The following is an 11,673-nucleotide window of genomic DNA, read 5'->3' as shown; positions in this document are numbered from 1 at the left end:
TTTCGTCCCACTGTGCAAGGGAAACCAGAACGAATCTTGGGCACTCGGATGGGATGCTACAAAAACAGCACGCAAAAGTGTAATGTGCCTTTAGTCGGATCTCGTTTTATAAGCATCACTAACTGGAATCAGTACAACGCTGTTTCTTCTTCAGTTCATCTGCTTTGCCAAAACCAGGCTTTATTGTTGCATGGCAAAATAAACAAAGCTGAAGAGCTCGCTGCTCAACCCAATGACGTCTACGAGCTCTTAACTTTCAGCATTGCATTTAATTATTTATTATTGCAATTTGCACTGTTAATTGCAGCATCAAATAACACAAAATATTCATCTGTTTCATTAAATCAGAATTGATGGTTTTAGGATTTCTTGAAAAAATACTAATAATAATGTACTAGAATACAAATATAAAACGAAATATTCAACTGAATTAATTATTCATCACCTTCACTACACTACACTTGAATGACCAATACAATACATTTATCAGGACAACTGCGTGATTTGGCTCCGTCATAAAAGCTCGAACTTTGCAGCATCATTGTCAAAAAGTCATCTATTTTCACCACTTTGAAATAAAAGCTTTCTTCCCATAAGGAGTTTAATAATGGACCATTCATCCAAGGATATATTATACAGTGGAGACATTGATTTTGCAGATAAAAGACAGATACCCCATGAGTCCTTTGAATGAAGATTGATGTCGGCTCATGGATCATTTAGGTAAAATACCGCAGACAGACAGACACAAATGAGTCGAGGCAGAGAAAAGAAAGAAACCAGGGTAAAAAGAGGATGATGTGTCTGTATCCGTTCATGTGGCAAACTACCCATGTACACATGACAAGGATGTAAAAACAAGTCTATCAGAAGAAGACAATTGATTTCAAATAATTCTTGTGTTTTTTTCTCTCTCGCATTATTCACCCAGCTAAATTGTTAAAAACTGTAAATTGGCAGATTGCATTAGCTGTAGCTAGATAGCAACTTTTGGGGGGTGAAAATGATGTAACATAATTGTTTCCAATATAATTGTCTTTAACTAAACTATTTCCCTTCATGCATGGATTCTTTGAGGGGTTGTGTTTGGTTCAGCATTGCTGATTTTTATGGATGTGTATGAAACAAAGTAGTTTGTAGTATCATGTGTACATTTATTTACTTTCATGTGAATTTAAAAAATGTTTCCGCACTAACAAAGGCTCCTAATTATTACTTAATTGTGATGATTCAAAGGTCTTTGATCTTTTTTACAAAATACTATCCCTTTTTATGAAATTGTTTTTATGATGTACTACCGGTATACTAAGACTTATTATGTGCCAATGCTAAATCTGGCAGCCAGTCCCAGCAGTCATCATCTACAGATAATGGCTATATTATATTACGAATTTTTAATTACAAATTCTTACTTTAAAATGCGATGCATTTTAATGACTTTTTTGTCACACTCTATTGACTTTTTTTAAACATACTATGTTTTTTACATGCTATACTACAACGTTTTCAACACACAATGTTTTTTTTTTTTAGCTTTTTATGAAATACTGTACTATGACTGTACTGTACACACCTGTTTCATATTGTTTCCTATGTTTTTATAGTAATTTACAAAATCTAGATTTTTTTCGACCTATATCTGGAAAAAAAAAAAAAACATTCTTCCAATGCTTCCAAGCATTTTATGATGTGACGTTATTTTCTGACTTTCTTCATGAAATACTTTTTTACTATTACATTATTTTCTGAACTGAATATCATTATACGAACATCAATAGTATGATAGTCAACGCTGTGTGATTAACCTGAGGACACATGCTGGGCCAACCGCCTCTCACCACTAGGAGACCCTCCATGCAGAGACGGGTTGCTGAGCTGTGATTGGACCATCACTGTTCTACTCAGACAAATGGCCGGTCGCATGCACAGCGTATCTACCTTCTGAGCTGATTTCACGGGAGCGGACCAGGTCGCTCTTGTTTCCCACCAGGATGATTGGTGTGTGTGGCTGGGACTCCCTAAGGAGGAGGCGGAGCTGGGCAGTGCGGTGGAAGCTTCGCCTGTCAGTCACCGAGAAGACCAGGATGCACACGTCACACTGTAGTGTGGAGAGCTCCTGTGGACACAAACACACACACATACACACACACATACATACATTAATAAAAACCTCAGTACTGTATACACAGAGAGGTTTGATGACAGCTCAACAGGTGTGGGACATCAGGTTATGCAAAATCCTTTCCATACCATCAATACAAAACAGTTTGTCCTCTGACTAAATGTTTAAACTGATTTCTCCACGTGTTCCTATTTTGTTGTTCTTCTGGAGCTGAAAGCGCATCTGTGCCAGTGCCATGAAGGCTTTTATATAAAAGTCTCTGTGTCCTCTTATTCGACAGCTATATAGCTGTCCAATAAGAGGACACAGAGACTACTTTTCCCAACTTGACAGTACACATGCTTCACCTTGAATTAGTTTAACAGTGACCATAAAGACATCCCGTGGGGGCTTTTTACCACACACGCTCAATTGGTCCCAGTGGCTGTTTACAGGTGTTAGAGAGGTCATAGGGAGCATCAATGGCCAGTCAACCTTTATTGGTCTAATTATTTAGGGAACTGTCATCTAATTTTGATTTAAGTGAAACGCTTGTGAAATGTAGAGTAAAATGCAATCCCTATTTAGATTTAAGATTAAGACAAAGATTACGATTTTAAATGGTTCACTGTCTTTGTTTAGAACATGGCTAAATAACATTACTTTGTGGTTCCTCCTATTCCCCTTACAGCCTGTTAAAAAACAACAGGTCAAATGTGTAGTCAATTTGAAAGGCGTCGCTCAAGGTGACGGACCCACCGACAATCAAACCCTCAATCCCATTTTATTGAATATTGAACCAACTGTCACGAAGGTGCGGGGAAGGTAGGACTCAGACACAGAGTTTTCAAGAAACAAAAAAGGACTTTAATAGTCAAAATTTCCACAAACAAAAAGCCAAGGTGCAAAAACACGGACAGGAACCTGGGACATGGACATACGGACGTTCAACAACAATGACGCAACAAGTGACAAGAGACACACATGGCTTAAATACACTAGGGAGGTGCAGGTGGTTGGAAACAGCTGGAAACAATCATGACAGACAGACAATCACAGGGGAAGACAGGACAAGGCAGGAAGTGAAGTTACCAGGGAGACATGATGCAGAAAACTACAAAATAAAACAGGACGTGAACCCTGAACCGTTGGTGAGGTATCCTCACTATGTTTTAAGTTCACGGTTCTGTTCTGGAATTGGCAGTGCTCATCCAGAGGTTACAACAAGCACAATCAATACAAACAAGTGTTCTACCAAATCACTTAATGAAATAGAGACTCATTATAAAATGAGAAGAAATACAAGAACGACAAGTTTCTATCTTTGTAACGAAGCACAGGTGTTTTTCTTAACTTAACTCGAAACCCGCCCAGAGGGTTGTTCATATTCTATTAGCACTTTTAATCCATAACTTTCCAATTGTGTTATTTCTGAAAACTGCAAATCTCTGATGTTTAGAACTGCAAACACAATCAAGTTGTATTATAACTGGAAACATGCCTCTGAAGCTGCTGACTTAATCGATATGAAAACACATTATTTCCACCAGATAACCCAATCGGCCCGCTGGTGTCTGGTCTGTCTGTATGCTCGTGCCCTACATCCACACCCCCAAAGGAAAATCCCTTCTCTCCAGAGAGATTCAGACACCGGAAGAATTCACATGGTCTCATGCGGCCAAGTAGTATTGGATCAGACCCCGGAACAGGAAACTCACAGGGAGCGCCTTGGCACTCCGTCTGTTTGACAGAGCACAGGAAGAGACAGGGAGCGGAGAAAGGAGGAGGGCACAGAGCCATCGGCATGGAAGGCAACTACGCCACCTGTCACTGTCTGATTTAGGGATGAGGATGGAGAATGAAAACAACAAGAGAGAGAGAAACAGAGGAAGACACTAATTTTAGTAAATACAGGAGTACATCAGAGAGAGGAAATCGAATAGGAGTGTGATGGAGCACTTCAGAAGTGAAAAGCCAAGTAAATGCACCTCTTTGTCAAATGGAGACAGGAAAACTCAGGACAGTGCCAACCTCCCCCTCCCCCCCCCGCCCTCCCCACCCCCCCTCCCCCCTCTCCCCTTCATTTCCCCCTTTTTCTTTCTCTTGATTAAGCAGCTCCTCTGTGTTCACAGAGAGCAGGCCATCTGTCAATACCTAACCCCCCCTCCCAGCGCACACACTTTACACACACACACACTTTACACACACACACACACATGTTCACATGGACAAACACACAAACACAAAAGCCAGGCCCATGGAGTAATATTCAAATCACATGCAGATAGACAGGGAAATATAACAATTTATAAACAGAGAACTCATCGGGCAGACTCAGACATTTCACTTGAGAAAGATCTGCATTGTGAAGTTTCACTGGATTGGCAGATATACCAGCTTGCTACACTGTCAGGCCAAAAGAATGTGGACACGTATTGGGTCAACATTCTCAGCCTCTTTAGTTCTAATTAAGGAAACGTAATCTTAAAGGCCCAGGGAACATAATCATTGGTTTTCATCAAGTTTTTCAGCCAAAGCTCAAACGGTTTTGGGCTTTTTTCTGTGATGCTTTGCCTGTGCTGCTCTGGTCACTGGTATGACGTGAGTATATTAGTCCCTTCTGTGTAGCACTTAATGTTACTTATCCTCTGAAAGATCGTCACCAATAGATGTAAAATTCAGACATAGTAGTGGAGCTCTTCTTTCTACCCTGCTGTTAACTCTCATTCTGGTAAACACAGTCCACTAGGACAGTCAGTAATGCCTTCAAACACCGATATTAACAGAGGGACAGGCCTCTCTGATCCAGCACAAACTAAGCTTTTTCAACAACTTGAACTCGAAGCTATCAACTGAGTTGTGTTGGAAAAACAGCATTGATTGTAACACTAAACTGTAATTTTCATATGTTTCACAAGCTTTTCACGGAGACAACACACATTATACACTCAGCATTAACATGCACTCAGAAACACACTCACACGCGGTGCTACAGCCAGACCCCCACAACAATTAACAGTGAGGAAAATGAATCACTTATCAGAAGTAATTTGCATAACATGCTGTGGCCGTGCAAGCACTCTAACTATTGTGTCTATCAGCTGTGAAACAGGGCAGAAAACACACCATTTTGCCACATTTTGAGTGAGTACACGAGCACATGTGGGTGTTCATCCCTCATTATACAACATGCTCCCCACCGGCTGGAACACAGAACCTGAACCTTTGCAATCCATTGGCTCCCAAGCCATTTGCTTTGCAGAAAAAGATACATGAGCAAAGCAGCTTAAGGTGCTTAACATGAGAAAAAAAAGGTCAAACACATCACCACCTGCTTGCACAAACATCACAGAGCGCACACACGTGCAAAGATATAAGAGACGCTGATGCAACCATTTTACTTTATCAAAAGCAAACACATACTTTGTGCACACCTGTTTCTTTGGCTAGTGTTCTATCTGTCTTGTCAGGGCCAAATGAAGGAGCTGGCCGGACCAACAAAGAGGCAGGGTTGATGAGTGAACAGAGGAAAAGGACTGGGCAAAAGAAGGAGGAGGAGATGGAAGACTACCTCGCTCAAAATGAGGAAGCTTATTGCAAATGGAATGCCGAGTTATCGGGCTTGGTATTTTTTCTCTCGCTTACTTTCTTCTGCATAAAGCCAACGCGTCGCTATGGGAATTCAATACAGAAGCCATCTTGTCTGCACTGCCTAGGCCAAACACACATACATGCACACAGACATGCATGAGGACTCCGTAAGGAAAGCCCCAATGATGAGCACACAGCACCCAACATACAAACGCATACATACACACACACACACACACACACACACACACACACACACACACACACACACACACACAAGAGAGTAGTGTGGGTCCCTGCATGACCCAGATTCAGGCTTTAATATGACAGCATGTGAAGACTGCAGCCTGCTAAAGTGGTCATTATCAAACCCCTAAATCCCTAGTTTGGTAGTTGACTTTTGACTCCAAGATTTCCAGTACAACACAAGTATCGCATACTGTACTATGCATTCATGTCAATATCATTTGATATTTCTACCAACCAATACCGAAAAAAGAATTGTGCCTCTTTATCTGTTTGCTCTCTGCTCGTTGACTGTCTAGTACATTTTGTGAGTGACAGTATTACCGATGAGAATTAAGTTGAGACCGAGTAAAAACTTGCAACTGGTTATGCAGGGCAGAGGGACGGGGCCCAAACGCAGTCTGAGGAGCCAGTAGGATGAATTGTTAATGAAAATAGCACACAGTGACAGAGACATTAAGGTGAACCTTCAGATAACAGACGGCCGAATGCAAAAACAGGTTCAACTGATAAGCTTGGAAATAAAATGGGCTAGTTCATTATGAAATGTTGTGAGCAAGACCTCATGTAATTATTAGTAGTTAGTTAGCTAACTTTGGGGGCCATCAGGGCAATCCAAAAACAAAAATGAAGTATGTCTTGCAAACTGTGTCGCTCTAGCAGGTGAAGTAGCTTAAGTTCATCATCACATCATGTCCCAGTGAACTCTCCTTAGGCAAATTACAGTAGACACAAAGGGGATGCATTCAGAGCTCTGGCCCTTTTAGTGATTTAACATTTTTTAATGTGATTATTGATCAAATTGTGACCTAGCTGAATTGTCAGCTCAAACATGTATCGCCTGTCTTCAGTCAATTAAAGCTTTCTGCTAAATTCTCAGCCTGTTCCATCCACCGGATTTAAAAAGCTCTATTTAAAAATGTAGCATGATTTTGATAATTATCTACCTTAAAAACAATGCAGGATTTTAAATTTCTGAATTTCTTTTCACAGTATGTGCCAGACAAATGGAGCGATGGCTCCCAGCGGAGACTGAAACAAACAAAAGGTATAATAGCTTGTGGGGATTACGACAAGAAAGAAGAAACTGTGAATAGTCCAGAACGTCTTTCATAACGGGCCTGGGAAGAAACCCCCCGGAGACAACACCAAAATCTGTCTCTGTGCCAAGAACTAGATGGTGGAACAATGTTATTTCTTCCCTCCTAATCAAGCTAAGGAATGTGGTCAAGCGGCAATTATCTTCTTTCAAATTACTTCCCGGCTTAACCTAATAAACAACTCTGTCCTCAGGGGGCAGGAGCCAATTCTCCTCTGCACGCTGACCTAAACACACAGACACATCACTGGCATCCATTTCTACTGCATGCACCTTTTGCTTGTCTTTGATATGTTTTTTCATGTCAAGCTATCAAATAATAACGGGAACTCCTGGACAGAATAACTAACAAACACTAAGGCATACAAACACATATTTGAGTCAAAAAGGGTGAGCAGGACTCAATATCCCACTGGGTTCCCCAACATATAGACCCAGTTGACAGCTTGAGAATAATATTACACAACAAACCTCAGTCTAAAGGTGAACGGCAGCATGCGCCAGTTAGGTCAAGGCCATGTATGCCAGTGTTTCTATTTTGGGAACTCGAATGACTTATTTAAACCATCCAACCCCACGTGATGTCGACAACACTCACAACATCGCAGTGTCTGGCTGAGCAGACTCTCAGCCTTCTGTGCGTCTGTAGGCTGGTGTGTTTCACACACTCAACCGCGCCGATGCACAAACACGCGTGTGTCTGTCAGCAGAGTCCATGTAGTATATGCTCCTGTACACGGGACGAGCTCTTCTTTGATTTGTCGCAGACCGCTGTTGTGCTCTGCAGTTGGGAAGACTACAGCACCAGGTAGATACGTAATTTATCAATCAGTTGTGCATTACGCCAAGTGAGCACCAGAAGGGACAATCCCTGTGTCTAAATGTAACAGTTTTTTATCTTCTTATCTTATCCCCAACGGGCGCTGGATGCTCACTGTTTTCGCATTAAGCAGTCTTATGCACGAATGAGTGTGTGTGTGTGTGTGTGTGGATCACATGGGTGCAGGTTGTGATACCCCATAGAGAACACTTGCAGCCCAGCCTCAGGGGACAAGCGGCCAATGCCAGTTTCTGGCCACAACGTGTGTTAGGCAGCTTGGTCAACATCTGTCTGCACATCTCACTCTGCAGGTGCAAACGTGTCCGTATGTGTCTGGGTTTTTTCAATGGGTATCGCCACAAAAAAAAGCACAGAAACATAGGCATGAATTGCCAAATGATTTGGGACGCAGTCCAGTTCTCTCTGGCTCCCCCTATTGCTGACCGCTTTGGAGACATTCCAAGCTTCCCGCCGGCTCGGGTCTGTTGCTTCAACCGTAATGCTCTGCCTTGTATTAACACGCTCACGTGTAATTAATTCAAGATTTATCCAGCACAGAAAAAAGCCAGTGCAGAGCTTGTGTAGCAAGCGCTACAGAAATTAATGAATAAAAAAGGGGCAGAGTGAATGAGGGATCTAGCTTCCAGCAGGAGTCCACGATCCACCCTACCCTCTAATCAGAGTGCTCGACCGTATCATCATATTATTAATAGGTTTTAATGAGTGAATGTTTTTTGATTTCGCTCAGTGTGACAAGGAGCTTTTTGGCAAGTTATTATTGTTCTCTGCCTGCTGCAAATCCAAATCATTCTGGCTCAAAAGCCACAGAGCCACAGGGCTGTATTTACTTACTCACACCGCTACGCTCAGCGGATGAAGCAATTTAAGCTCAGGCCAAAATGTTCTTGTTAACCAAAGTTTTGAATTGAAACAAGCAAGGTTATTGTGAGAGTGATTTCCACTTTTCCAAATGGGTGAATTTAAAAAAAAAGCTTGGCACAGCTGCTCCTGTAGGGTTCCCTTCAAAGTGCAGCACAAACACACACATAAAAGCTACAGACTGCACACACACTCTATTTACACTCGAATACACACAATCATTTGCCCAGGAGAGAAATCAAACCTTTTTCCATTTTTTTAGAATGAATGAATGAATGTCAAACCAGGAGCAGTTATTGGTAGCTTAGACGACACAGAGCGTAACATGAGACTAAACTGTCCTATAAGAAGAAGACAGAGGGACTGAGGTGTGAAGCAGACGGTCAGTAACTCACCTGTTTCCAGTTGTCAAAAATGATGAGTTTGCTGTCCTCGTCGTCGATCGTCACTGAGCACTCGTAGCCCTCACCTGCAAGAAAATACCCATGTCACACACATCATCACACAGAGTGAGGACAAACACAACAATATATATTTATAGACACCTTGAGGCAGTTAAATGATTGTTTAAATGAGTTTAAGAAGGTGTAACTGCAACCAAATTCAGACATCATAAGGACATTCATTTCTAGACACTTTTTAACTACAGTTTAATGGAAACCAGGTTTTAGCCTATTCCTCGACCCTTTCAGATGCGTAACCTTTAATGGTCACTCTGAACATGTAAATAGTTTAAAAGGGGAGCAAAATATGTTATTTTCATTCAAATAAATAACTCAAAACAGGGCTTGATTAATCAAACTGGACTGTTTTAGCTGCTCAACTACTTTAACTAGTGAAATATTGTGTTTTCAGGGATCATCTACAGTATCTGCGCTCTTATTAATGAACAGCTGTTAATGGCGTGGCTCGAGCATGTTTCATCTTTGGTTACACACACAATGCTGGTGAATAGGATCAACAACTGTCATTAGTTGTGGCTTTTCATGGAATTTGTTGACAGGAATAGCAACCATTCAGACGAACAAAAGGCACACATTAGCATTGTAAATTGTAAAGAGAATCTCTTATTACAAAGTAGAAAAAGTAAAACCTTAAAGATGCTTGTTGACCATTTAATTCAATTGATACATGTAATGTAAAAATGAACTACCTATAACTGCAGTGGAGCTTTTAAAATATAAAGAAGCCCATAACAGCTTGAAATAGATACAGCACAGCAAATGCCTTGGTGTTAATAGGGTCTCACTATATTTTACCAGTAATTACTTTGTGAGGACATGTATTGATTAGTGAGGTGTTAACCCACGCACAGGGCTGCTAGAGCATCTGCTGAAAACTGTTGTAAAAGCAGTAATTAAATAGGTGTTGATTAGTTTATTTTTAGTTAAATTTTATGTTTTACCCTTTTCCAATTTTGACGTGTAGGTTATAGAACAATTTACCGCTTTGTTAAAAATTTGCAATGAGAAACTGAGTGGCTTGATGGAAATAGTGCACAAGCTTCTTGGAAGGAAGTAGTTTTTCTATCCATTTATGATGCATGAGTCCAAGTGTACAACATGGGCAGTAATGAATACTGTATGTCGTGAGTCACGGCCAAGTCAGCTTTATGCATGAGGGAGAGCGGTGGTCTCTCGTTGACACTGACTCATTGTTGGGCTGGTTGAGGACCAGGGATGATGAGATTTATGACAGACGCACCTCATAACCAACATTGTCTGTTTTTAGAAGTTTCAGAGGTAAATATACCCAAAGTGAAACTTTTTGTATTAGCTTAGCATAAAGACTGGAAAAAGGATGCAATTAGCTTACCCCGGCTCTGCAACCAGTAGCCATCTTATAACCTCTGTAGGATATCTGTTATTCTGTTTGATTAGCCAGTCCAGTCGTTATGCTAAGCTAGGCTAGCTAATTGCTACCTCCAGGCTCATGTCTAGCCTGAAGACATCAGAGTGGTATCAATCTGTTCACCTGACTTTTGACATGGAATTGTGAGTGTTTTACCTTAAGATAACACAGTGTGTAAATGAAGCATTTCTAAAGTAACCCTTCAGACAGATTTAAAAAGGTTTAGTGTGCACAAACACAAAAAACAAATCCATCAATCGCCATCCAGGTCTTTACCACATGCTTGCGTCTCAGAGTCTATAGAGAGGGATCTGTCCGATTGCCCGGCCAGAGATGAGGCTAGCGACGACTTGCCCACGCCGTTCTGTCCCAGTAGCACTATCTTCAAAGCTCCGCCGTGGCTGTGGTAAGCCGACTGGGCGGCTGCCGATTGGCCGCTGGACTCCTGAGACACACCTGTGCCACTGATAGGCAACATGGCCGGCTCCTCCATGCCCGGAATCCAATCACAGTCCTCTGATACGGCCTCTTCCCTTCGCAGCTGGTGTTTGAGAGGCAGGGGTGTGCTTCCACGTCGCAGGGGCGGCGCCGTGGTGAGAAACATACTGTACTAGAATCAAATTGAGAGAGAAAACCAAAAGGTTGTGTAAGTTTAGGGCAGTTCTTGCAAATAGTACATTTGCAGAAAGGCTGTCTATTCTGTTAAATGTTTTCACCGAGGAATGGGGGAAGGGTATTGCCACTGCGTAGGACAAGCTACCGAAAGACTGACAGAAGATAGGAAGATTCTAAAAGACAGCAAGCTGAAAAAGCACTCAGATAGAGCGAGGAAGAGAAGGCGGGAGAAAGAGGGAGAAGGACTGAGGGAAAGAGGCCATAGTGTGTGAGGTGTAAGGTGACTCTAAAGGGTGTAACCCCGTTACTTCACACAGAAATGTGTTCGACACATAAAGTTTTGGTCACCCCAAAAAAAGGGGAAACTGTTGGAGGTTTTCTCTGGAACAACAGTTTGGCTGAAAAAAGTGTGCGCGTGCACATAAGAGTGTGCGTTTGTAGCCAAAGCAGGTCAACCTAAGACAACCCTCA

The 11,673-nt window shown here is 41.7% G+C and overlaps 1 protein-coding gene across 2 annotated transcripts in view; it reads right to left on the bottom strand.

Moving 5' to 3' along the window:
- Positions 1-11,673, bottom strand: part of rem2 (RAS (RAD and GEM)-like GTP binding 2) — a 28,004-nt gene that overhangs the window by 14,512 nt on the left and 1,819 nt on the right. Inside the window, exons 2-4 of one of the 2 annotated variants that reach the window (XM_040171029.2) lie at positions 10,864-11,197; positions 9,132-9,205; positions 1,939-2,116 (exon numbers count right to left, since the gene is read on the bottom strand). In XM_040171029.2, the coding sequence (XP_040026963.2) occupies positions 1,939-2,116; positions 9,132-9,205; positions 10,864-11,197 (586 nt within the window). The remainder of the gene's footprint in view (positions 1-1,938; positions 2,117-9,131; positions 9,206-10,863; positions 11,198-11,673) is intronic. The other variant, XM_040171031.2, reaches the window with a different exon arrangement.

The sequence above is a fragment of the Gasterosteus aculeatus genome, chromosome 3, assembly GCF_964276395.1.
Source record: "Gasterosteus aculeatus chromosome 3, fGasAcu3.hap1.1, whole genome shotgun sequence".
Taxonomy (NCBI): domain Eukaryota; kingdom Metazoa; phylum Chordata; class Actinopteri; order Perciformes; family Gasterosteidae; genus Gasterosteus; species Gasterosteus aculeatus.
Note: the sequence above shows the minus strand (reverse complement) of the source record. Positions and strands in the feature narration are given on the sequence as shown.